Source organism: Mirounga angustirostris, unplaced genomic scaffold (genome assembly GCF_029215605.1).
Source record: "Mirounga angustirostris isolate CCGP_5_RB_7025 unplaced genomic scaffold, mMirAng1.0.hap1 SCAF_1, whole genome shotgun sequence".
NCBI classification, from domain to species: Eukaryota; Metazoa; Chordata; class Mammalia; order Carnivora; family Phocidae; genus Mirounga; species Mirounga angustirostris.
The window spans coordinates 6,580,743-6,607,801 of NW_026991709.1; the positions used below are offsets into that span (position 1 = coordinate 6,580,743).

The 27,059-nt window shown below is 44.5% G+C and overlaps 2 protein-coding genes and 1 long non-coding RNA gene across 4 annotated transcripts in view; 1 reads left to right on the forward strand and 2 right to left on the reverse strand.

Annotated features, from left to right (window-relative positions):
- LCA5L (lebercilin LCA5 like) overlaps window positions 1-25,964 on the forward strand; it is a 44,533-nt gene extending 18,569 nt beyond the window's left edge. Inside the window, exons 5-11 of one of the 2 annotated variants that reach the window (XM_064578752.1) lie at window positions 2,120-2,460; window positions 6,726-7,240; window positions 9,474-9,611; window positions 17,455-17,539; window positions 20,866-20,969; window positions 21,138-21,255; window positions 24,833-25,964. In XM_064578752.1, the coding sequence (XP_064434822.1) occupies window positions 2,130-2,460; window positions 6,726-7,240; window positions 9,474-9,611; window positions 17,455-17,539; window positions 20,866-20,969; window positions 21,138-21,255; window positions 24,833-25,557 (2,016 nt within the window). In that variant the 5' untranslated portion in view covers window positions 2,120-2,129 and the 3' untranslated portion in view covers window positions 25,558-25,964. Of the gene's footprint in view, window positions 1-1,539; window positions 2,461-6,725; window positions 7,241-9,473; window positions 9,612-17,454; window positions 17,540-20,865; window positions 20,970-21,137; window positions 21,256-24,832 lie in introns of those variants that run through there. The other variant, XM_045902431.3, reaches the window with a different exon arrangement.
- LOC135362598 (uncharacterized) lies at window positions 9,605-15,983 on the reverse strand. The gene is made up of 4 exons (XR_010407498.1): window positions 15,816-15,983; window positions 14,893-15,055; window positions 14,473-14,580; window positions 9,605-11,161 (listed from the first exon to the last, which is right to left on the reverse strand). It is a non-coding gene; the product is annotated as an uncharacterized LOC135362598 (long non-coding RNA).
- Window positions 24,819-27,059, reverse strand: part of GET1 (guided entry of tail-anchored proteins factor 1) — a 29,208-nt gene continuing 26,967 nt past the window's right edge. Inside the window, exon 5 of the mRNA XM_045902435.3 lies at window positions 24,819-25,525. Within this exon, the coding sequence (XP_045758391.1) occupies window positions 25,512-25,525 (14 nt within the window). The 3' untranslated portion in view covers window positions 24,819-25,511. The remainder of the gene's footprint in view (window positions 25,526-27,059) is intronic.

A 27,059-nucleotide genomic window follows, 5' to 3' on the forward strand; every position in this document is an offset into this window, starting at 1 on the left:
ATCCCTGTGGGGAAGTGTCTGGTGGCAGCTAATTTCTCTTTTGCTTTCTTGATAAAACAGAATTGGGGGTATTAAATGAAAACAAAACAAAACAAAACAAAAAAACCCTCGTAAAGCCCCTGGGAGATGAGTTTGTCTCGAGTGCGCTGACCTAACAGATTCTCGCGGCATTATTGTGCCTTAGGGCAGCGGTATTACAGAGGATTGCAGAAGCGTCTGGTGTGTAACTAAAGTTAGTGTTCTAGAGAGCCCACCTGTGGGGTCCTTCTTGTGTTTGATTTCATATTCTCTCCATTTTAAATTCTCACTTCAGACAACTAAGAGCTTATCAACAGTATCCAAAGTTCGTGTGCAGGGGAGCCCAGCTGGCTCAGTCAGTGGAGAGTGCGACTCTTGATCTCGGGGTTGTGAGTTCGAGCCCCACGTCTCACATAGAGATTACTTGAGGAAAAAAAGCTTGTGTTCATTGGAATCACTCTTTCTAAATTCCCGTGGATAAGGGCCACGTGAGGAGCTATGTAGTGGCTGCCCTGAGCTATCTTGGAGCTGGACCTCAGAGAGCTAACTTTCTATGAAACTTTTGTGTTCTTGGGGAGTGTGCATTTAACTGTGGGCTGTCGTCTCTCCTGGGGCCCTTCGATCAGACAAGAAGGGTGGAGTATTGCAGACCTCGTGGGGCGTGTGTAGGAGAGTTTGTGTGAGAGACACTGTCACCCGGCCTTGTTTGTCACACAAATTACTCCGCTCAGTCAAGTTCAACACTACTGCCTGGGCTCTATACCAAGAACTTAAAAATAAAGTGGAAGTAAAATACAGTAACTTATTTTTCACTGACTGTTAATTAAGCAGGGTGCTAGGAGCAAATGCTGAAGAGTTATTTTAGCTGCATGGACCCCTGAAGTAGTATGTGAAAGTTGCTTTGGGGAGTGATTCACTGAACTAAAACATTCCTGATCTAAACATTCCTGAAGAACTACTATGTTTAAGTCACACTGTACTTGTACTTAATTTGAATCAAATCTACCCAAAATAAAAGTGACTCTGTCTAGGTCTTAATTAAATTAAGTTTTTCAGCCATGGACTTCGGTTACAAGGACTTTGGACTATGTGGGATCTTTTGTCCCTGATGAGAAATTAGGATCACATCACAAAATTTCATTTTCATGTTTAGCTTTTAAACACATTTCTTTGAAGTCGGCTTTACTTTATTGTTGTTTAATTCCCAAGTAAGATTTTGCTTTTTCACATTGAATAGTTAAATTTATAATAATTAGACAAACTTAGTTTTGATTTTAACAAATCCATTATTTATAAAAGTTCGGTCTTTGTGTAGCTGCAAATACAGTCAGTTCTTTATTGAACAAATGTGAACTTTCCATTGGATGGGTTGTCTTCCAAAAGTTTCCAACACTTGGATGATTTTTCCATGCAAATCAGCATGTTTTTCTGATTTGCTTCTGTCATCATGTAGCATATAATCAGGGAAGTCATATTCATGTTATAATAGTCTAAATGAAGCACAGAAAGGAATGCAATTTTTTAATTAAAATATTAAAAAGCCTTATAATCATGGATCAAGTGTACATCCCTGGAACCCACTATTACTCTTAATTTTAGAATGAATATGAACTCTAGAGAACTAGTAGATTAATTAGTTGTATTCTATATTACATGTTTAATCTCAAAAGTGTGATTTCATTGCTAAGAAATAAAAGTGTGTGCATCTCCACAAATATGTCTGACTTTCCTAAGTGTTGCACTTCATACAGGCCACCCACACTTACCAAGTACTGTCATTTTCTTCAAGGCAAAAAATGTCAGCATCCTTAGAGAATGAGGATGTAATTCACTAATTCATAAATTGTTGTCATTGTTGTTCTCTGATGTGAACCTTATCTTACGTTACCTATAAGCATAATCTCACCAAAGTTTGGTCTCAGGGGTCTTATATCTTATGTGGAGAAAACATAAAAGCCAAACTGAGATTTTTCCAGAAAATAACTTCAAAGGAATGTGTTGTTTCCCTTTCCTAGTCCTCCATTTATAGTTAAATATAATAAAGCATAGGTTCATTTTAATGTCAATAGCTATAAATCTAAAAATACTTTTCTTCTGTCAGGTTGTTTACTATGTCTCTGGCTGGTCCAGCAGAAACAGACATAGACGGGCGCCTCCCCGGTGCGGCATTAGGACTCAGTAGGATGGCCGCTGAGTGCGGGGGCCGCCTGGGCACAAGTGACTGTCCCAGTGGCAGTCCCGGGCACACCTCCGATAGGAGTGTTGACTATAGTAGATCCCAGTGTTCCTGCAGAAGTTTAAGTTCTCGCTGTGATTACTCAGAAGACTTTCTCTCTGAACGTTCAGAAACCGCTCTTAATAGAAATTATTTAGAGAAGCCTGTGATAAAAGAAAAAAAGGACGAGAAGAAAAAGTACATTTCTAAAATCTCCCAATCTAAAGGTAAGCAACATTTCCCAAGCAAGACCAAATTTCTGTTTCTAATGACATTATTATTTAATGCGCTAGTATTTGAAGTAGTCCACATTCCGTTTTATTGTCCTCCCATGTTCTAAATGTGTCTGTATAAGGGAACTTTTATAGAAGGAATTAGGAAATAGAGAAATTAAGAATCCTGACGAAATGGCAGGAAGTTAGGCTGAAAATGTAAAGCCTAGCCCTCTTGCCCGACTTACCCTCCTGGAGCCCAGCAGTGAGGCTGGTTCCATTTTTAGTTAACAGGTGGCCTCGCTACAGATACTTGGATCTCACTGGCTTCTTGCCTTTCATCTCAGCAGAAGAACCAAGGTTTGAGTTGCCAATGAAATGTAAAAACCCGTTTCAACACCCCAAGAAGACGAGCTTCAAGTCCGGTGAGGCAAAGATCATTCTTTGAAACGGGGATGGTTCCAAAGGCTGTTAATAATGTCATTCCCTCGCGGACTGTAGCAGCACCCACACCGTCCATTCCTAACTGTCCAAACTGAAAGCAGCCTTGTGATATCCTCGATCTCGCTCCTTGCCTGGACCGTGATGACTCCCTCCCATTTTAGGCAATCCTAGGCTTATAAATACCCCTAATAGAGAAAGAGCTGAAAGTCTCTTCCACTTGGCCATCAGAACTGCCATCGGTCAACAGCTGGAAAATACTTAAGCTCCTAATACTATACGTGGAACACGCCTACCGTTACGTTACCCGTGTCTCCCACCCCCAGCCTCCTGTGACCAGGTGTGCCTAGGACTCCCTGTGCTACTTCTGGGTCATCTAGAATCTTCAGGTCCTTCTCCCTAGAAAAGTTTACAAATCCAAATAGACACAAAATATGCAAAGATTTTCATGGGGCCCACAGACATGGGTCTTAGATTAAGAATCCCTACCCTACAGCTTGGAAGAAGGGGACCTGAAGATTCTAGATGACCCAGAAGTAGCACAGGGAGTCCTAGGCACACCTGGTCACAAGAGGCTGGGGGTGGGAGATACGGGTAACATAACGGTAGGCGTGTTCCACGTATAGTATTAGGAGCTTAAGTATTTTCCAGCTGTTGACCGATGGCAGTTCTGATGGTCAAGTGGAAGAGACTTTCAGCTATTTCTACCAGATTCTCAAAAGGCTAAAAGCCCCTTTCCCAGAGAGGTGGGAGCCTTACACTCACGGGCAAGGCCCAGGGTAGGAGATGAAAGGTCCAGTTCCTTCTCTCACATGGGACTCTGTCAAAAGAAGTCTGTTTGTGGCATTTGGAAGAGATTATCACAATAGAACCCACATCGTTCGTAGGCTCCCTGGTTACAATCCCTTAGCCACATTTGTAATTTACAAAACTCTGAAAATCAAGTATTTTCTATATCTTTGGCACCTAAACTGATTTGGCAACAAAAACTAAGATGAGACTGATCTTTAGTTCACTTAGTGTGAAGAGTCCTATATTTCACAAAAATATTCTTTGATTAAAGTCTGCTGTCCCCAACCCTTCTGGGAGTACTATGGAAAATACTGTATACGCACCAGAATAATAATAATAATTCAGAAACAGTCTAGCCCCAAGGTTTTATGGGACAGGGATCATGGCTCTCTACACTACATTTTATATTGATTCTACACTTTTATGGGGCTACATGAAAGGCAGAATTTATAAAACTATTTCTACAGGAACTGCACTTCGGGTTCTAAGTGCCTGATAATTTAACTTTTAAAAATTGTTTCCTCTATTATTCCACAAATATTTATTGAGTGTTTTATGCAAGATACCTGGTCATAAATTGGGGCAAATTAATTTTGGTGCAATCAAATTTAATTTAGTCACTTCACTAAGAGTAGTTTAATCATTAGGCCAAATCTGCCTCATTGTATAAAATGAGATAGAAATTGTAAGAGACACTTAACTCTAAGAAACAAACAGGGTTGCTGGAGGGGAGGTAGGTGGGGGGATGGGCTAACTGGGTGATGGGCATTAAGGAGGGCACTGGATGTAATGAGCACTGGGTGTTATGTGCAACTGATGAATCACTAAATTCTACCCCTGAAATTAATAATACAGTATATGTTAACTAAAAAAACAAAAAAGAAAGAAAGAAATTGTAAATTTTGTCATTCTTACATGTGTAGGTTAGTGTAATGAGATACAAAATCATTGACTAAACCCTGCTTCAACTTTCCATAACCTTAATTAGTATACAAGTATGCATAATATGTATAGTATGAATTTATTCTGTATCACTCAAACACAAGTGGTATATTTACCTTCTGAAGCAAACAAGTCTGGTTCATCCTCCCCCAAACACCCACCAGGGTAGGCAAAAAATGCAATCTCGGGCGTGTTTGGGGGATGGAGAGAGTGTGGGTGGCCTTACACAGATGAGAACACTGGGGAAGGGCTTCTGGTCCTTCATTCTCATCACTTATGTGCTCCTTGTCCAAGCACACTGATCACTAAGAGGCTGATTCCTCCTGTTTTCAAAGTACCCATTCCCCTGTATGCACACTTCTTCCTGGCGCCTTGGCCGGTGCTCCCACGGCCACAGGGACTCGTCCCAGGCACCCACTCATTCTGACTCTGCCCTCCCATCACGTGAGCACAGCATAAGAGAGAGACAGAAGCCTTCACTGCCCACAGAACCCGCCACCCTTCATCCTTCTGGTCCCATGGAAATCCTTCTCTCCTCCAAGTCACACCACCCAAGAGTGTAAAACATTCTAAGTTGGGAGTCAGGCTTCAGTCATGCTGGACATGGTGTAGGACATGACAGCCCCACCCACCCCTGTCGTAATCCAGCCGGATCCACACTGCCTGGGTCCGGCGTTCCCCTAGCCAGCTCCTAAGGTATCAAAGTGCCTGGCCTTCCAGTAGGTGGCCTAGAGACTGACTTCGGCTTTCCAGTTTTCAGTGTGCTCAAAAACCTATTCCAAAATACTCAAATATCCAACCAGAGCCCTTACTAAGTTGTTCCCAGTGGGAAAATAAGGACCTTTGGAGGCATAGTTGTAAAGACAGTCCATCAACTATTGATGTGATGCAGGTACTATGATCATGTCATCCCTGCGTAGTCTGTCATAGTCAAGATTTAAGCACTTTATCCCCTAAAGCATCCTCGATTTCTGCTGGCTCACTTCCACTGCAGGCTGAACCTCCTTTCCCACCACCTGTGCCAAATGCGTTAAGCCGAGTCTCAGATGATGGGTCCACAGTTGGGCCAATAGCTTAAGGCTAGGACTCCAGTGACGCTGGTCACTAAGTGCTTTCTTGCTCCAGGATGAAGACCATGCTTCTCTTAGATCCTAGAATCTAGGTTCAGTCTCTCTCAGCATATAAATATAATAACATGTACACACACATATGCAGTGTGCACATATATGTACAGAAATGTCATACGGATGCACATACATATGGGACCAGGGTTCCGTCTCCCACTTACTAGCTGTGTGCCCATCCATAAGTGACTTCATGAAGCATCAGTTTGTTCATCTTTAAAAGGGGATAATAATGCAGTGATGTTACATATACATTTGACATACTCAATGCAGTTATATAAGCTTGGTGCTTAGAAGCTGGGTGTAATATTGTTTAGATACATTTTGTTTAAAATAGACTTCTGAATACAAGTCAACTAACTACTTCCTTTAAAGCCCAGTCAAAGTAACAGGAAAAATTGTCTATGTTGGATTTACTGAGAGATAGAATATCCGCATATTTTCTCTAAGCAGCTCAATGGCTTTCTAAGGGTCTTTTTGAATATATGAGGTCTTCATATATAACATTGGACTCTAAGGTGTTACGTTCGAATTGCCTCATAACATATTACTGGAAGGATTATATCAGATAATCTACATAAAGCATTTAGTTCAATGCTTAACACATGGTAAGCCCTTAGTAAATGTTATCTATTATTATGGTTTTTAGTATAGCTTTAATAATAGAAGTAAGTATAGGTTTTCCAGTCAAAGAAGACCTGCTTTTCAATCCATTCCATGTGACTTTGTGGTTATATAACCTTGGACAAATGACTTACAGTCTTCAGCTGTTAAATAGACTACTGCTGACCTTGAATGGAGTATTCTGCATATGAAATCCCTGCCCTGGAGCATGGCTATTCATTACATGCTCTTTCCCCTTCTAGTTTGCCTGTGTATGTGCGCATGTGTGCGGGGTGGGGGTGGGGGGAACACAAACGTGCATATCTGCATATGTGTATGCATATTACTAGTAACAAACTGGATTATCTGCTTACACAGGCCAGAAGGAAATCTCAGTTGAAAAAAAGCACAACTGGAATGCACCACTTTTAAATGCCCAAAACAATATGATTACCCAAAGAAGAGACGCCATGACTCATCGCATACTCTCAGCAAGGCTTCATAAGATTAAAGAGCTAAAAAATGAACTAGGGGATATCCATCGTAAATTGGAAGCCATGGTCATAGAAAACCAATTTTTGAAACAGCTGCAGCTTAGGCACTTGAAAGCTATAGGGAAATATGAGAATTCACAAAATAATCTACCTCAAATTATGGCAAAACATCAGAACGAAGTCAAAAATTTGAGGCAGCTACTTAGGAAATCCCAGGAAAAGGAAAGAAGTGCATCTAGGAAACTTCGAGAAGCTGACAGTGAGCTGCTGAAGACTAAAGATGCCTTGCAGGCACTGCAGAAACTTTCTGAAGACAAAAACCTTGCAGAGAGGGAGGAACTTACTCAAAGATTGTCTGTTCTTACAACAAAAACGGAGGCAAATGACAAAAAAATACAGGTCCGTATTTCAGAGGCCTAGAAACTGTAATGTTCCAAAATGGACACGGAGAGGGTGTACCTGCAGCACGCTTGCCCCTGTGTAGGAGAGCATCACCAGCTGCTTTGCCTGCAGGCCACACCAGTGATGCTGTCTAAGGGGGGTTCAGGGGTGGGGAAGGGCAGATGTTCCTTCTGTGGTCTAGTGAGCTCATCCTGTGGCAGGGCTTGTTTGTCTGGAAATGACCATTCTCTAAGCCTGTTCGTGTGCTGGAAAGGTTGTTGGGTTGTATTGGGTTGGGTTGGGTTGGGTTGGGTTGGGTTGGGTTGGGTTGTATTGGGTTGGGTTGGGTTGGGTTGGGTTGTATTGGGTTGGGTTGGGTTGGGCTGGGTTGTGTTGGGTTGGGTTGGGTTGGGTTGGGTTGGGTTGGGCTGGGTTGTATTGGGTTGGGTTGGGTTGGGCTGGGTTGTATTGGGTTGGGTTGGGTTGGGCTGGGTTGTATTGGGTTGGGTTGGGTTGGGCTGGGTTGTATTGGGTTGGGTTGGGTTGGGCTGGGTTGTATTGGGTTGGGTTGGGTTGGGCTGGGTTGTATTGGGTTGGGTTGGGTTGGGTTGGGTTGGGTTGGGTGGGTGAAACCTCTTAGAAGCTAACCTTCTACTTCATACTATTTATTAAAAGCCTACTTTCCTAAAAGCCTGCCCCCTGCATCTCTCCTGCCCCTTTCCTCATATTCCCTGGTCAGCTGTCTTCTCACCACCGCACAGACATTGTTGGTATGTTCGCAACAGAAGCGTTTCCCAGATAATGCTCCTGGGAACAGAGAGGGGAAAGGAACTACAATCATTGACATGAACACGTTGATCTTCCTGAATGGCACATGGTCATCAAAGGCTCAGGGACTGCACTATAAGGGATGATTTGGGAGAACACCCTGATTCTACTGAGAATTCTGCCAATTTTATGTTAGTCCTTGGTCTCTATGGACAAACATACTTTTAAAAAATTTACTGCTTAATGCCTTATTATATGATGGTAAGAGGCCGATTTTTTTATGAACTTGAAAAAAGAAAATATCAAGTTCATTTCATGTACTTTTTTATCGGTTACTTCCTCTTTGGTAAAAATCCTCCTCTTTTTTCAAAGAGAATTTTCTCCCATAAAACGGGCGTGTGAGCTCCAGAAAATGATGAGCAGCCTCCTTTTCAGTCATGTAATTCATAATCCGAAGTTCTATTATTTGAAAGTAAATTTCTTTTTATCTCATCTACATATTTTTACATATACATGTTAAGTAGTTCCTGTTTTATATCTATAACCAAAACCAAAAAGAATTCAAGAACTATTTTCTTATCAGGCGCACTTAGTCATATGGGAAATTTTGTTTGGCTGTAGGGCATTTGGTGGTCGGAGAAAATGTTTATGAGCCAAAACATGTAGTATTTTTTTTAATGTTAATAGTTTGGAGACTGGGGTTTTTAGTGATTATTTCATTCTTCTAGCTTACCATATTGCCCGCTTTTCTTTAATGAGAAAGTATTACTATAATGTGGGAAAAAAGGAAAGAAAAGGCCTTTTCGGCCAAGCCTCTGTCCAAGTCCAGACCAAAGAGTTCTGCAGTAAAATTCTCATGCTCTGCAGAGGATGGAGAGGAGGTGCCCGCATACCCGTGAGCCCTGGGTGCAGACGGCCGCGGTGCTGGCAGAGACCTTCTGGTCTTAGAATTCCTCCCTCTTTGGGGGGTGGGGGTGGAGGATGAGTCCCTGAAGGAGCTCCCAGCGTCCGTCAGCGGAGAGTTGAGCCCGCCTTCGAGCCCGCACAGCTGCCCTGCTGCTGGACAGCCCTCCAGCGACCGAGGCTTGACAGAGCTCCTGAATGCACCTGCCACGTTAGCAGGTCTCCGTGTTAGCACAGCCACTTGGGTTGAGTTTTAAAGCATGGCATATTTATTCATTTTCAAGAAATGCTCAAAGGTTGTTTGTATTTTTTAAATCAAATTCCAGAGTGTAAAAAACATTAGGTTCAAAATATATTGATTCTCTAGAGTTGTGATCTGGGGTTTTTTGCTTTTGTGTCTGTGTGTGTGGTTATATTTAGTTCTAATCTATGTCCCCCGTAGGAGCCATGCACTAAAATTGTATTAAAACTTCACACTTCTCATAAATGCAATTAGTTCCATTACAATTGAAGTTTTTTTTTTTTTTTTTTAACAATACTACACTGGTTACCGAAGAGTTGAAATATATACTGTTTTCAGAGCTTGGAGAAACAACTGAGGTTGAACAATAGAGCCTTTAATCGGCAGCTGGCCATTGAGACCCGGAAGACCTTAGCAGCTCAAGCAGCTACAAAGACTCTGCAAATGGAAATAAAACGCCTTCAGCAAAAACTTAAGGTACTTCTTTTAAAGCCAAATGTAACAAAATTTGTGAAGTTCTGCTTCCCAAAATATCAAAGCTATTCTTTAAATTATTTAACTTCAAGAATCTATTTCTCAAATTAACTTTTTGTCCCTACAACCATATGAACAGATAGAGGATCTGAAATTACTGGGATGAGTTCACAGCCTGGTGAATATGTGCTGTAACGAGAAAAATTAAATCTCTAAGCTATTCATAACAAAACTTCCTGTTAACATTCTCATTCCGTCACATGAATTAATATTATTGTTTTCTTATCATGTTAATGTAACCCAAACTAAGTTTTTTTTTAACTACCTTACATCATTAAAATATTGTGAGTAATTTTAGTGGCCAACAGATTTATTTTAAAGTTTCTCTTGGAAATGTTTACAAAACCGTCTTTTAAAGTGTGTTTTAGGGGCACCTGATTGGCTCAGTCAGTTGAGCGTCCAACTCTTAATTTCGGCTCAGGTCATGATCTCAGGGTAATGAGATAGAGCTTCGTATGTGGCTCCATGCTCAGCGTGGAGTCTGCTCCAGATTCTCTCTCTCCCTCTCCCTCAGCCCCTTCTCCCTACTCACACTCTAAATAAATTAATTAATTAAATATTTTAAAAAGAAAAAAAATAAACTGTGCTTTAAAGATGAGAATTAGGGCGCCTGGCTGGCTCAGTTGGTTAAACGCCTGCCTTAGGCTCAGGTCATGATCTCAGGGTCCTGTGATCCAGTCCCACATCAGGCTCTCTGCTCAGTGGAGAGTCTGCTTCTCCCTCTCACTCTCCCTCTCTCTCTTAAATAAATAAATAAAATCTTTTACATATTAATCTCAATGTTTTGGATCTTGTTTGGAATCTGATTCAAGCAAACTTTTGAAAAATATTATAAGACAGTTGGAAAAATGTGAAACAAACTGAATATTTGATATTATGGGATTATTATTGATTTTTTTTGGTAGGTGAAATGTTGATATTGTGGTTAGGTTTTAAAAAGGATGTCCTTGTCTGCTATAGATACACAGTGAAAGACTTACATATTAAATTATATGGTGTCTAGAATTTGCCTCAAAATAATTCCCAGACAGGGAATAGAATCAGAGATCAGAGAGGGTGGTGTGTAGTGAGAAACAGACAGGGCATGAGTTGTTCATCGGTGAATCTGGTTATATTGGTTCATGGAGATTCACTGTACTATTTTCCCTACTTTTGTATATTTTTGATATTTTTATAATAAAATCCTTTCAAAGGGAAAAATAAGAAAAATCACATTTATGCATAAAAAAAGAGTTGAAATAGATCAAGAAGATGGGCTAAATACACATTTTTCATCCCTTCCTGCCCCAGCCCCATGGAAATGACAGAAAACATACTTTTAAAACAATAACCTGGGGTGCCTGGGTGGCTCAGTCATTAAGCATCTGCCTTCGGCTCAGGTCATGATCCCAGGGTCCTGGGATCGAGCCCCGCATCGGGCTCCCTGCTCAGCGGGAAGCTGCTTCTTCCTCTCCCGCTCTGCCTGCTTGTGTTCCCTCTCTCACTGTCTCTCTCTGTCAAATAAATAGATTAAATCTTTAAAAAATAAAAAATAAAACAATAACCCTTCGGGCGCCTGGGTGGCTCAGTCATTAAGTGTCTGCCTTCGGCTCAGGTCGTGATCCCGGGGTCGTGGGATCGAGCCCCGCATCAGGCTCCCTGCTCAGCGGGAAGCCTGCTTCTCCCTCTCCCACTCCCCCTGCTTGTGTTCCCTCTCTTGCCGTCTCTCTCTCTGTCAAATAAATAAATAAATAAAATCTTGGAGCGGGGAGACAATAACCCATAACCCCAGAAAGGATACCACAATTGTACCAGAACTGCCAAAGAATTTCTGAAAGATAAAAGGATCAAAAACAATTTTTTGGATTGATGGAGAAACCAGACACAGATAGTCACAACCTAAATCACACTGCAGAAAAATGGCTGGTGAGGTAACAGGAATGGAGAGGGAAACCCCAAACTCAGAATCAACACAAGTGACCAGCAGGAGCAGAGCCTTGGGGCAGCCATCTTCACGTTTGGCTGAAGTGAGGTCCTCAAACTTGGCCACATAGTCATCATCTGGGGAGCTTTGAAAACTCCATTGCCCTGGCCACATCCATACCTGCAAAATCAGAATCTCTGGGGTGGGACCAGGCATCAGGAGACCAACTGCTGTCATGAGAGATAGGGACCTTACACCACATTCACCAGCAGATAAATGGGGATTCTGGTTTGGGCTGAGAAAGACATTGTTCACTCTGGCTTCAACTGTTGGGGATGATAGCGCATATCTAAGTGCCCTCCCTTCAGAACCCCCGTGGAAGGAATCAGTAAAGGACTGAAAGAAAGCAGACACACAAAAGCAAAGAGCTGGGGGCAAGTCATCGGCAAACAGTAGAGATTTGGGTACATTTATTGCGGACAGAAAGTGGGTGGAAAAATTTATGTGGATGACACAGAGCAGAAGAAGCCACAGCAAGAGGTGCTGGAAAAGCATTTGTCCAGCAGAGGACAGGAGGGAAAAGCACTTGAGCACATGGGATTGAGTCACCAAGCTCACCTGCCCATCCTGTCAACAGCACTCACAGTACCTGAGTCCAGCATCTTCCGTCAGGCAGGAAGTTTGTGAATGAATTGCTTGAGAAGAAACCAGCCACCCAGGGTAAAATGCTGACATCCCAGGTAAAGCCCTTCAAAGGGTACATTCTGGAATGTGGGAGGCACTTAGTCAAATGACTTGCCTCAAAGTGAAACCTGACAGTCACCATGTCCCATTGATTTACCCAGAGCCAACCTACCTTCCCGTTCAGGAAGGAAGCCTACTAAAGAAATAAATTTCCATATAAAATAAAGTAAGGTAAATAAAATAATCCAGCCCCTTATTTTTAAATATGCTCAAGCAACTACATCTGTGAAGAAAACCAGCAGCATGAAGAAAGCACGGGAATAGCAAGCAGAACAGCTCACCCTGTAGGTTTAGTTTAATATCCAGGAAAGAAGATACTATGCCCATAAAGTAAGAATGTTATGAACATGGAAAAAATCAGAGAATAGCAAGTGAAAATTAAAAGATGATTCCAGCATATGAAACTCAGTAGAAGAGCTAGGAGATAAGGAAAATCCATCAGAATCTCTGGGGTGGGACCAGGAGGTGGGGCCATGGAGGAAATGGAGGAAATCTCCCAAAAACAAAGAGCCAGAAGACAGATGAAAAACACATGAAGGAAAATGAAACACAAAGGATTGTATTGTACAAAATGATTTAAAACAATCCACTGGTTCATTTCCCATAACTCAGTCATTACACCCATGGCCTATCACCATAGTTTCTTCCTACATTCAGGATATACTCCTACCTTCTTTCCAGTCCTGTTTCATCTGGAAAAATGAGATTGCCTCTTAGGCTTCATGGTCATCCATGGTACTGACCCAAGGAGAAATGGAATAGAAACTTCAAGGACGTTTTAGTGTCCTGACTGCTTCAGTCACTATGACTGCATAACATATTACTCCACAACTTTTAGTGGCTTAAGAAATGAGAATATTAATTTTGTTCACAAATCCACAATTCGGGCAGGGCTTGCAGGAAAGAGCTCATCTCTGCCACTCTTGACATCAGCTAAGGTGGTTCAAAGATGGGGCTGGAATTCTCTGAAGTCTCACACATATGTCTGCAGTTGGCGCCAACTGACAGCTGAGCTCATACCTGGGGTGTTGGCCAGAACCACCCACATGTGGTGTGGGCTTCCTCACAACATGGCGGCTAGGTTCCAAGGAGAAGAGTGGAGAGATACAGACAGGAAGAGAACCAGTCACATAGCGTCTCTTCCACCTCATTCCCTTTGTCAAGGCGGTACAAGAGGAGGAGCAATGGATTCTTGATGGGGAGTCACAAGGTTCTGGAAGAGCATGGGACCAGAAATGGGACCAGAAATATTGCTGAACCAATTTTAGAAAAATGCAGTCTGCCATATTAACATAAATCATTAATACCTGAGTTTGGGAGGGCATGGTCCCAAAGATCAGAATTTCTGTTTCTGTACTTTGAAACTCATTTTCTTTTCTTTTCTCTTCTTTTTAAGATTTTGTTTATCTTGGGGAGGGAGGGAGGGGGAGAGAGAGAGAGAGAGAGAGATGGGGAGCACGAGCGGAGCAGAGAGGCAGAGGGAGTAGCCGACTCCCTGCCAAGCAGGGAGCCTGATTTGGGACTTGATCCCAGGACCCTGGGATCATGACCTGAGCTGAAGGCAGACGCTTAACCAACTGAGCCACCCAGGCGCCCTGAAACTCATTTTTGAAGTCATCCAACACCAATTCTAGACTCTGCTCCATTTCGAGAGTATGGGCCAAAGTAAGGGGATAGAATGTCAGTCTTCCACAGCTCCCAAATGAGGTACTGCAGCCCCACCCTACATCCGGGCTATAAGCTCACCCCTGCCAAAGTGGCATTGTCTATTAAGATATTGTTTCCTGTCTTTTGGAAGCCATCTATCCTGATCTTAATACGGTTTCCACCATGACCCAACTTCCCATTGAACTCTGACCTGATAGTCCCTGAGCTTGTGAGTACTTTTTTCTATAAATATTCCCCAAGCATTCCATGAGCATTCCTAGATGTGGATTTTCCTTCTTATTGCTTCTCTTGATTAACTGATTGACCTCAACTACACAAGTATCCTGGGTTGCGTTCTGAACCTGTTGTCTTTGATTTTGAGCCCAGCTCTGTGGAGGGCACCCAGACTTGGACATTTGTTCCAAGCCTGAGGGAGGACTGTTCTTCACGTGACTTCCTTTTGCCCCCAGCCAGCCCTGCACCAGCCACCTGCCAGTCAGCCATTCTTACCTGCCTTCTTCCTGCTCTCTGCTGCTGAAGCACATACTCCACCCTCCAAGGAGCCGGACCAAATCAAAAGAAATAACTGAATTTTCCAGACGATCAACACTTGTCCCTCTAAACATCAAAATTATTCTTGTCTTAACCAGTAGAGGTAAAAAAATATATATATATCTAAGATCTTCTACATTATATTCTTCTTAAACATAATATCTAGAATAACTTGATCAATTTTTCATGGCATCAAAGTGTCCCCATTACTGTTCTTTCTTGCTAAATGCAGTGTTATCACAATGAGAAATAAAAAGAGAAACATACTGTAACATTTTTGTTCCCAGAAACTTAATTTCTAGAAAAGATTAATATTCTCATATGTTATCCATTTACCTCTGATAGCAGATTAATTTTATGATTAAAATAAATACAAACCAGCAGTGTCTGGGTGGCGCAGTCGGTTAAGTGTCTGCCTTTGGCTCAGGTCATGATCCCAGGGTCCTGGGATCGAGCCCCACGTTGAGCTCCCTGCTCAGGCAGGGAGCCTGCTTCTCCCTCTGCTGCTCCCCTTGCTTGTTCTCTTTCTCTCTCTCTCTCTCTGTCAAATAAATAAATAAATAAATAAATAAATAAATAAAATCAATCTTTAAAAAAATAAAAAATAAATACAAACCCTGCCCTCTCCAGTTCAGATGTGCAAAAATATGTATGTTTTTTATTTTCTATAACTGAACTATACTCCCTTATGAGCCCCATTCCCACAAGTGGGAGGTGGGGACATGGACAGATATGGAGACTATACAGAAGCTTGTCTCAGTCTGTCCAGTTGAAACTGGTCCTAGTTTAGGTTGTCTCTGGGGCTTGCAGCAGTTTTCCCCAACCCCATCTCCCATTTCTCAGTGGAGATAGCATCTAGCCAGGGCGGGGGGCGGGGAGGATGTACACGTTCTGTTGGTAAAAGGGGAAAGGGGCCCCTGACCCTCTGAACCTCTAGACCTAGTTCTACTGAGGAATGACTGGTCTTAACTAGCCAAGTCCCCAGGACCTGGCTGGTGTCTACTGAATTTGGCTGGTGAAACTCATGGCCTCTTCTCAGTAGGTCCAATCTTAGTGATCTTGGCCTGTTGTCTGTTGATGCCAATGCCTTGAGATCCATCTGCCATCTGATCCTTGGCTAGACCGTCGATCCCGAAGCCTATGCTGTGGGATTACCTGGGTCAGTAACCTTGAGGACTGGGGAGCAGGTTCCCTAGCTCTCCGCGCAGCTCCCCTCCGTGGGGTCCCACTCCTTGTGTAAGTGAGGGAAGCATTCTCTTTGGCCCTTTGCCTGGACATTGCATTTAGCCTTTTCCACTTACCACTTGGCAGCGCCATGTTACTCTTGCTCCACGCTGACCTGGGGGCTTGATGAAGCGGCTTGAATTTCCTGGGCCACGCCAAGGCCTCCTGTGCTGAGAGTTTCCCAACCTCAGAGTTGTTTCTTCACCCTCTTAGTATCTCTGAGGGCACAGGGAGACCAGACCCCATCTGATCTCTCTCTCTCCCCCTACCCCGCATCTCTGCCCCCACCCTTCCTTGGGCCCCCTCCTCCAGGCTTTCCTGCCTAATCACACAGAAGACACCCTTCAGGGCGCCTGGGTGGCTCAGTTGGTTGGGCGACTGCTTTCGGCTCGGGTCATGATCCTGGAGTCCCGGGATCGAGTCCCGCATCGGGCTTCCTGCTCGGCGGGGAGCCTGCTTCTCCCTCTGACCCTCCCCCTTCTCATGTGCTCTCTCTCTCATTCTCTCTCTCGCAAATAAATAAATAAAATCTTTAAAAAAAAAAAAAAAAGAGAAGACACCCTTCACTCATACACTCCTTTTGACTGTGGTTTTGGCTAAAACTTGGTGGTCTTGAGTCTAACAGGCTTGCCTCTTGATGCATGTGTAAGAGGAGTGTTTGGTGCTTAGTGAAACCTTTTTTTTTTTCCTCGACAAGCCAGGATTTCACACATTTTGTTTTGCCAAGACTTTAAAAAGTCAATACTTTTGGGGCGCCTGGGTGGCTCAGTCAGCTGAGTGTCCAACTCTTGGTTTTGGCTCAGGTCATGATCTCAGGGTCATGAACAAAGAGTCTGCTTGGGATTCTCTCTCCCTCTGCCCCTCCTGCTTGTGCTCACGCTCTCTCTCTCTCTCTCTCTCTCTCAAATAAAAAATAAATCTTTAAAAAATAAAAATAATAAAATAAAAAGTCAATACCGAGATTTAGGGCGCTTGGGTGGCTCAGTTGGTTAAGCGACTGCCTTCGGCTCAGGTCATGATCCTGGAGTCCCCGGATCGAGTCCCGCATTGGGCTCCCTGCTCAGTGGGGGGTCTGCTTCTCCCTCTGCCCTCTTCCCTCTCGTGCTCTCTGTCTCTCATTCTCTCTCTCAAATAAATAAATAAAATCTTTAAAAAAAAAAAATGCCGAGATTTAGAGCTGAACAATGATGCCTTTGTTCTAGGCTTTACCCACCCTGCATGTACTGTCTAAATGCAGCCATGTCTAGTAGAACTTCCTGTGATGGTGGGAATGTTCTACCTGCACCACCCGAGAGTGTGGTCACCAGCCACGGGCAGCTACTGAGCGCTGGAAACCTGGGTAATGTGAGGGAGGACTGAATTGTTCATTTCATTTTAATTAGTTTAGATCACAACGTGGCTAGTGCTGTGCTGGACCATGAGAAAAAAACAGCAAACTTCATGGCACAGACCCAGGGGACAGAAAAACTCCAGTGAGAGAAGCTGGCTCGCAAAGCCCTCGGCTATATTGTCCCCGTCACAAAAGTCTGTTGCTCTGTTAAAAAGTACTTTTTGGTGTCGGGGACGATATGTAAGGTTATGGCCTATTTCTGTTTGTGCTAGCATCTATAGATTTTATTCAAAAAATACTGAGCCCACTTAAATTGTTTTATAGACAAGATGGAGGCTGGTAAGAGCAAACATTTATAGAAAAATTGGTATTGTGGTTCTCTTTAGGAGAAGGATCGAGAGCTTGAAATTAGAAACATCTATACTAGTCGGATATTTAAAAATTTACATGACAAAGAAGATTATCTAAAAGGTACATTTTAATTATTTTTGCTCAAAATCTATTTTTAAGGATGTAGTCATATTTTTCTACTTTATATCATGCAAATAATGGATATTTTAAAAATCAGTTTCACTAGGCATTGAAACATTCTGGGATTCTAGAAGAATAATGAGCCATGGGATATGGTTGAAACAGTAGGAGGACCTAGACATGCTCTCCTGTCCTCCCAGCCTCCGCTCAGTCCCGCATGTCCTTACTGCAGGCGGATTGGGAGCCCCACTTTCCAGCTGGGAGCAAATTGTCTGCCAGACAGTGAACTTTCTAAGTACATCTGTTGCCCAGTGTGGGGGTTTTTTAAATCATCATTATTTAGGTACAATTTGCCTCAGTAAGATGGACCCATTTTAAGCGTGCATTTTGGCGGGTTTTGGCAAAAGCTGACATGAATGTGACCAGCACCCCAGTCAGTACAAACCTCCCCCTCAGGAGGACCCCTCCCAGCCCCCTGCCATCAGGAGTCCCTGGCCCTGGCCTGAGGCAACCACTGATTTCCCTTGTCAGAGCAGCTTTCTTTGCCCGTTCTAGAATTTCCTGTGAGTGGAATCATATAGCAGGTGCTCTTCCGTGTCTGGCTTCTTTTGTTCAGCCTAATGCTTTTGAGATTCACCCATGTTGCTGTTGCTATCATTCGTTTGTACCTTTTCATTGCTGAGTAGTATTTTTCCTTCAAGACAGGCCGTACTTATCCACCATCCCCAAGATCTGCCAGCATGAGGCTTGGCTCAGAAGAAATACAATAGGAACAGTCACCCCTAGTTTGGTAGAAAAAGCCACTACGTGCTTACTTTTTTGTTGTTTTTTGGTGATGGTGGGTTTTTTTAATTTAAATTCAATTACTTAATATATAGTGTATTATTAGTTTCAGAGGTAGAGTTCAGTGATTCATCAGTCTTATATAATACCCAGTGCTCATTACATCCCATGCCCTCCTTAATGCCCATCACCCAGTTACCCTATCCCCCACCCCCCCTCCAGCAACCCTCAGTTTGTTTCCTATGATTAAGAGTCTTTTATGATTTTTCGCCCTCTCTGATTTCATCTTGTTTTATTTTTCCCTCCCTTCCCCTATGATCCTCTGTCTTATTTTTTAAACTCCACATATGAGTAAGATATGATAATTGTCTTTCTCTGACTTATTTTGCTTAGCATAATACCCACTAGTTCCATCCAAGTCATTGCAAATGAGATTTCATTTTTTTTGATGGCTGCATAATATTCCATTGTATATATGAACCACATCTCCTTTATCCATTCATCTGTCGATGGACATCTGAGCTCTTTCCATAGTTTGGTTATTGTGGACTTTGCTGCTATGAACATTGGGGTGCAGGTGCTCCTTCAGATCACTACATTCGTATCTTTGGGGTAAATACCCAGTAGTGCAGTTGCTGGGTTGTAGGGTAGCTCTATTTTCAATTTTTGAGGAACCTCCATACTGTTTTCCAGAGTGGCTTCACCAGCTTGCATTCCCACCCACAGTGTAGGAGGGTTCCCCTTTCTCCACATCCTCGCCAACATCTGTCGTTTCCGGACTTGTTAATTTTAGCCATTCTGACAGATGTGAGGTGGTATCTAATTGTGGTTTTGACTTGTATTTCCCTGATGCCAAATGATGTGGAGTATTTTTTCATGTGTCTGGTGGCTATTTGAATGTCTTCTTTGGAGAAATGTCTGTTCATGTCTTCTGCTCACTTGTTTGGATTATTCTTTGGGTGTTGAGTTTGATAAGTTCTTTATAGATTTTGGATACTAGCCCTTTATCTGATAAGACATTTGCAAATATCTTCTCCCATTCTGTCAGTTGTCTTTCGGTTTTGTTGACTGTTTCCTTTGCTGTGCAAAAGCTTACTATCTTGATGAAGTCCCAATAGTTCATTTTTGCCTTTGTTTCCCTTGCCTTTGGAGACGTGTCTAGCAAGAAGTCGCTGCGGCCGAGGTCACAGAGGTTGCTGCCTTTGTTGTCCTCTAGGATTTTGATGGACTCCTGTCTCACATTTAGGTCTTTCATCCATTTTGAGTCTATTTTTGGGCATAGTGTAAGGAAATGGTCCAGTTTCATTCTTCTGCATGTGGCTGTCCAATTTTCCCAACACCATTTGTTGAAGAGACTGTCTTTGTTCCATTGGACATTCTTTCCTGCTTTGTCAAAGATTAGTTGACCATAGAGTCAGTTGGACTGGACTCTCTATTCTGTTCCATTGGTCTATATGTCTGTTTTTGTGCCAGTACCAAGCTGTCTTGGTGATCACAGCTTTGTAATATAGCTTGAAATAGGGCAATGTGATGCCCCCAGCTTTGTTTTTCTTTTTCAACATTTCCTTTGCTATTTGGGGTCTTTTCTGATTCCATACAAATTTTAGGATTATTTGTTCCAGCTTTGTGAAAAAAGAATTGATGGTATTTTGATAGGGATTGCATTGAATGTGTAGATTGCTCTGGGTTGCATAGACATTTTAACAATATTTGTCCTTCCAATCCATGAGCATGGAATGTTTTTCCATTTCTTTGTGTCTTCCCCCATTTCTTTCATGAATGTCTATAGTTTTCTGAGTACAGATCCTTTGCATCTTTGGTTAGGTTTATTTCTAAGTATCTTAGGGGTTTTGGTGCAGTTGTAAATGGGATTGACTCCTTCATTTCTCTTTCTTCTGTCTCATTTGCAACTGATTTCTGTGCATTGATTTTCTATCCTGCCACTTTGCTGAATTCCTATATGAGTTCTAGCAATTTGGGGGTGGAGTCTTTTGGGTTTTCCACATAGGGTATTTGTCATCGGTCTATGCGCTTTTAAAGGCAACAACCTCAAATTTCCTTGCCTTCCTTTGTTTGCTTCTGCTTTGTAATCCAGAATAATAGCTAGCAGAGATGATCATACCAACCACGGGGTCATTTAAATGGGATCACACTTTGAGGAAAGTGTAGGTTTAGTGGCAGGCTCCTGCGTGAGCCATCATTCTAACCACTGGTAACCAAGAGCACTGCCGCAGGAGGTCGCTGTGGCTCACTGCCTCACGACTGCGTGTCCGAGCAGGGAGGACGTGTCCTCCAACAGGAAGGCCCTCCTAGCCTAAAGCCTCCTTGACACCCCTAACCTGTGTGGCCCAAAATAAGACAAAACCGGTGAAATGGTAGGGTAAAGGGGAACCGGCAAATGTTATCCATATATTGGGGAAAAGAAGTTTTAAATGTCTGTACACTTTGTCTTACACTACAAACTTCAGCATTATTTTATATCTAAAATCAATGTTGCTTCCACATGTAAAATGTTTCTTACATATAATGTACCTGTTCTGTAGTTTCTTCAACAAAATCTGTACAAGCAGACAGAAGTTTTTCACTGACAAGTATGAAACACCAGGAAACCCAAAAATCGGAAGATGCTCCATCTTTGACAGCTAAGGTACAACAGATTTGAATTCTTGCAGTGTCTGAACATATCTTTATAAAAATAGGGTATAAATAGTCTCTTATTCTCCACAAAAAGTATTTATATTCATTGAACAAAACACAATTTAAAATTGCCTGTACCCCCAAAAAAATGTGGTTTTGCTGCTTTTCTAAATTATAGGGTAAAAGGACAACTGGAAACATTGGTCATAAAGAAAAATCAACTGAAATAACCTGTGCAATTCCTCACTATATCAGCAAACTTCCAAACCAAGAGGATTCCAAGAGAAAATACGAAGGTAATTGTAACCACTTTTAAAAGTTTCCTTTACTCTTACTCGATTTAAGTTGTGAATTAGTGTGTGTGTGTGTGTGTGTGTGTGTGTGAAAAGTATACATAAGAGGCACTTGGGTGGCTCAGCTGGTTAAGCCCGCCTTCGGCTCAGGTCATGGTCTCAGGGTCCAGGGATCAAGCCCCACAGGGAGCCTGCTTCTCCCTCTCTCTCTGCTGCCGCCCTGCTTGTGCTCTCTCTCTCTGCATCAAATAAATTCTTTATAAAAAGTAAATAAAAGTATACATAAAACACATTTATACAATGTAAAGAATTCTTAGGAAATGAGCATCTGTGTAGCCACACCCCTGCTTAAGAACTAGCACCTTCGTGTTCCCCGCACACCTGTGGGCCCTGCCGAACCACAGGCCTGCGTCCCCCGCCCGCCAGAAATAACCACCACCTTCCATTTTATGCCCGTCGTTGCCTTGCTGTTCCTCACAGTGCGTATCCTTAACAGTATGTTCAGTTTTGACACACTGAGCAGCAAACCCAAACCTCGCTGAGTGAAGGGCAACATCCCTGCTAAGGAGACTTTAAATGAAGACTCCCAGGAAAAGACGCACAGACTCTGGCTTCAGCTTCCCGGACATACAAGGGGTCGGAGCCGGGGGTGAGGTCAAGCGTCCCCCGGGGAGGCAGAGACCCACCAGGGCCCTGGCACCTACAGCGGGACAGACGGGGTGGGAGGGAATGGGCTGCCAGAATTTACTGTGCTAAGGTCACCAGACTCCGCTCCAGCGCTCGGGGGTGGGTCCGAGCAGACCGCTGCTGTCCCCAGCCACGCCAGGCGGCAGCGCATGAGGGCGAGGACCACACCTTCATCAGGCCCCGGGCCGGACAGGCCAAGGACGTTGCGTGCCCGGGAGGTCTGCGGAGCAGGGGTCTTGGAGGCGCCACTCTCGGCGCTTCAGCCTCTTGGCCTCGGGACCGGTCCCCGCACCTCTGGCGCGCAGCTGTGGTGCTGGGACCCGCGTTTCCCCGCGGGCTCCTGCCACCGCGCTCTGCCCAGTCTTCCGGCCCCTAAGCCGTGGCCTCCTCCTGGGTAAGAGCCGTCGTGCCCTAAGAGCACATCCTCCCCCAGCTGCTGCAGGATGTGTGTGCCTGTCGCCTGGAGAGGGCATCACGCGGCCCTCACGCTTGACGAATACTTGGCTGGAAAGGAAGTCCGGTTGGAGATCATCCGCCTTCAGCATTCTTGGTGAAGACGGTCTCTACTGGGCGCGAGAGAGCGGGCACACGCGAGTGGGGCTGGGGCAGAGGGGGCGAGAATCTCAAGCGGACTCCCCGGGGAGCACCGGGCCTGTGCGGGGCTCGATCCACGACCCTGGCATCAGGACCCGAGCGGAAATCGAGCCCGAGGCTTCTCCCCCCACGGAGCCGCCCGGCGCGCTCCGCTCGGAATTTTAAAGCCACTGCCCCCTGGCGTCCGTGCGAAACCACTGCGGCGGGAAAGGCGCCGCGCGCGCCACGGCCGGGCAACCGCAGCGGCGGCGGGCAGTCCCCGCGGCCCGGGTCCCGCTCGGGAGGCCCCCCTCGGTGTGGGGCCTCCGAATCCCCCGGACGACACAGGGCTCGCCGGCGCTCGCAGGACGCCGCCGCGAGTGCGGCCGACCGCGGCTGACAAGTGGGCTGGGCGGTTTCCCCGGCGCTGTTGGTCCGTGTCGCTAATTCTCGCCGTCCCGGAAAGCGTGCCCATGCACGGGACAGAGAGTCTCGGAGCCACGGTGTCCGGGCCGGTCCCGGGAGGAGTCGCGCGCTCGTGCGCCGCTGACCCAGCGAGGAAGGACCGCTGCGCGCGCAGCAGGGAAGGCGTGCGGCTCGGCTGGGGGCCGTGGAGCTGCCGAGAGCGCCCGCACCGAGAGGGACGCGCCGGGCGGCGGCGGGGGCGGCGGGGCGGCGGGGGCGCACACCCGACGAGGGCCTTCCGGGCGAAGCCCGCGCCGCCCGCAGGAGGGACTGCGCAGCGGGGGGCTGAGGGGGGCTCGGGCCGAGTCCCGCGGCGGGCCAGCTCGGGGGGCACGGTGGGGACTTGGGCCTGCTCTCGGAGGCGGGGGGGCACGGGGAGCCACGAAGGGCTCGGAGTAGAGGCCGCCGTGCAGCAAGAGCAGGGCAGGGAGGCCGGGAGCAGCCCACCGCCCTAGCCCCGGAAGGGGGCTCACACAGGCGGAGGTGGCAAAGGAGCAGTTTCACCCAGGGTGTCCCGTGTTCACCTTCGCATCAGGTATCGGGGCACGACAGGAACGGTTCTTTAGAATTAACCATATAGTCTGCGGGCTTCTTTGCTCACCACTAATTCTTAAAACAATTGCTCTTGCTAGAATTCCTTTTTTTTTTTTTCCTGGATTAAAAGGAATACTTTTATTTCGGAATGTATTCACGTGAGAAAATTTCCCAACCCCGTGCTCATGTGACATTGCCCCATTCCCCGCCACAAATGAGCGACCGTCCAGGTGTGTAAGTGATCCGGACGCAGGTCGTGGGTGCGGGTTTCCTGAGAAGGTGTGCATCTCCGTCCCTGCAACAGCCCTTCCTCGGAAGAGGGGAGGCTGAGGGCAGGGCTTCCTGAGTGCCTGAGTAAGGAACGGGAACGGAAAGCTCACCTCCAAATGACTTTTTCATTTAGCAGCCTACCCTGAACCTCTCTCCCCCGTCAGTCCCCACGGCCCCACCCCGGCCTTTATAATAGCTGCCCAGAATCCCCCGGACTGCACATGCCATTTCTTTACCTGTGGCCCCTGCACACACATTTAGGATGTTTCCTGGTTACTACACCATGCTGCAGTACACATCCTTATACGTATCTTTGCGCATTTTTGTACAGTTTGGTCCTAGAAGTGAGGTTGTTGGATCTAAGAGTACGTTCACGTAAATTCTGATAGATACAGGGGAGCCAGGGTGGTGCAGATGGCTGAGCATCTGACTCTGGTTTCAGCTCAGGTCATGATCTCAGGGTCTTGAGATCGAGCCCTGGGTCAGGCTCCGTGGTCAGCAGGGAGTCTGCTTGAGATTCTCTCCCCGTCCCTTTCCCCTCTCGCCAAACCCCCATGCACAAGTGCACACTCTCGCTCTAAAAAAAAAAAAGGTTAAAAAAAACTTTTGTATAGTTACAGTCAAATTGCCATCCAAAAAAAGCTGTACCAATTGACACACCCACCAATGGGGAACAGAGTTCCAATTTCCCCATATTCTCACCAAATCTGGAAACTATTTGTCAGTTTGGATGGGTGAAAAGTATTCTCATTGTTTTAAATGGCACTCCATCGCCTAGGAATGATGAGCATCCACTGATAACTTCTTAAATGTCTGTTCTTCTTTCATGAATATCATGTTTCTTTTGGTTTCATAATTCTTATTTATTTGGTATGTTCTAGGAAAGTTGAACGTTTCAAGCTTGTTACCAGCACCCTTCCCTGTATTCTAGTGTTGGATGCATGTCACATTCATGTGCCTGTGAGATGTCAACAGTGTGCTCAGTATGCCTTCTTGAAATAGAAATCCCTACATTTTAAAGATCACTAAACAGACTATTTTTCGAATACAGATTTATCGAAGGAAGAGGAACATTTGGAAGTACAATCACCTCTGGCGAATATTGGAAGACAGAGAGAAACAAAAGAAGATCAAGAAAAGAAAACCACTTTGGTGAAAGAAGAAGAACTACCACCAAAAAGAATTCAAGTAACTCATCCTGAAAGGGAAGGCAAGCAGGAAGACAATGCAGGGAAAGAAAAGTTCAAAACAAGTCTCCAAATAAATGACGTGGACGAGATGCCTGATAAAAATGCTGCTGCGAATATCAAGATACCCTTCAGACAGAGAAAGCATTACTCGTTCACAGAAGCGACGGAGAACCTGCACCACGGGCTTCCTGCCTCGGGCGGCCCGGTCGGGGCAGGTGTGATGAGAGGCGGCGTGGGCACCAGCAAGCCTCGCGGTAACGCGGACGGACTGAAGCCAGAACATTCTGTGAGTGGGTATGAACCCTCTTTCGGCAAGTCTTCCCGAACAAAAGCAAAAGATACTTTCAGAGATAAGAAAAGAAGTCTAATGGAAGAACTCTTTGGGTCGGGCTATGTCTTTAAACACGACCAGACCAGCACGGCTGCTCCTAAACACGCTGACGAGACTCTGGAAAGTAAGAAGATGCACCATCTACCTCCTAGTCAGGCCTCCGCCAGCAACGCTTTTGGAGATTCTAAAGTAACTGTGGTAAATTCTATTCAGTCATCTTCACCTACAGAAGGCAAAAGAAAAATAATTATTTAAATATAATCAATATCCTAATACATTCTGATATGATATTCTCGTTCTTATGTGCCTTTAATCTTATAATGTTAGTGTTGTGTGTCTGTGTGTTTCAGTACTTAAACTGACTTTGGATAATTAAGGTTTTTATAACCTAATTTTGAAAATCCATTTTGTATTAGCCAATCACATTTCAAATATAAAATTATATCTTTTCTTCCTACAACTGAAAACATGTCCATTATCTTTTAGAAGACTGATTTACTCCATGGCTTTAATACTCTGTGGGACTCACGGCTCTTAAGTCCAAGTCAGCCAGCCAAGACCCACACACCTCATGTATGTGGGAACGTCCGCAGCAATCAAATTGTGTTTTAACTAAAAAACATGGAAGCAGCTTTGAAAGAGAAGACTCTATAAAAAAAAAAAAAGGCATAGTGATGACCAAGCGTGGTTTTATGAAAATTACTTTTGCGTGTTCTCCTATTCAGCTCAACTGCCTTTGTGATGACACTCTCCTCGTGTACACCTGAGATTCACTATTTTTACTTCTATTTGTTACATACCTATTCCTTGTCCTTCTTCCTGTTAATCTTGTTGTAAAAGAGCACCTGGGCAGAAGAGTGTCCACTCTAGCGAGCGGCTCCATTGCACTGAGAGTATCTCGTATGGGGACTAGACAGCGGCTGCGCTCCCAGCACTGATCAGTTTACTTACCACCTTCCTTTAGTTTAAGGCCAATTTATTTACAGTGTGGACCATGCTATTTCCAAAGAGGTTTACGGATTGGTGTGTAATACTAACACTTTAAAAAATTGAGAACTTTAAAAATAAAACTTTTAAAAGAGAGTGAAAGCCATGGTGGGAAACAATTGTATTCAAAACCAAAGACGAGATAAATACTGTAACTGCCATAAGCTTTGATCTTTATGAAAACCACAGAGGGGAACAGAGAAGGAAAGGGAGGTGGGGGAGGGAGGAAAGTTCGATGTTCCACAGGCTTCTAAGGAGAGACACGCAAATGCACGTCAAATGATATAAATGCCTAGCCCTAAATTCTGGAGAAATTCACTAAAAGGATTCTTGGAAATGGTATATGGAATAATAGTCCAGTATTTTAACATCTACTTGCTTTACAGCAGGTGTAGGATTTTTCAAGGAGATCTTTTCTTATGCCTGCCTACCCATAACAAAAGCATAAATCATAACATGAGTTAAGGGTCCGTCCGACTCTTGATCTCAGCGCAGGTCTTGATCTCAGGTTGTGAAATCAAGATGCACTGGGCATGGAGCCTACTTTTTTTTTTTTTTTTTAAAGATTTTATTTATTTATTTGACAGAGAGAGACATAGTGAGAGCAGGAACACAAGCAGGGGGAGTGGGAGAGGGAGAAGCAGGCTTCCTGCGGAGCAGGGAGCCCGATGCGGGGCTCGATCTCAGGACCCTGGGATTATGACCTGAGCCGAAGGCAGACGCTTAACGATTGAGCCACCCAGGCGCCCTGGAGCCTACTTTAAAAAGGA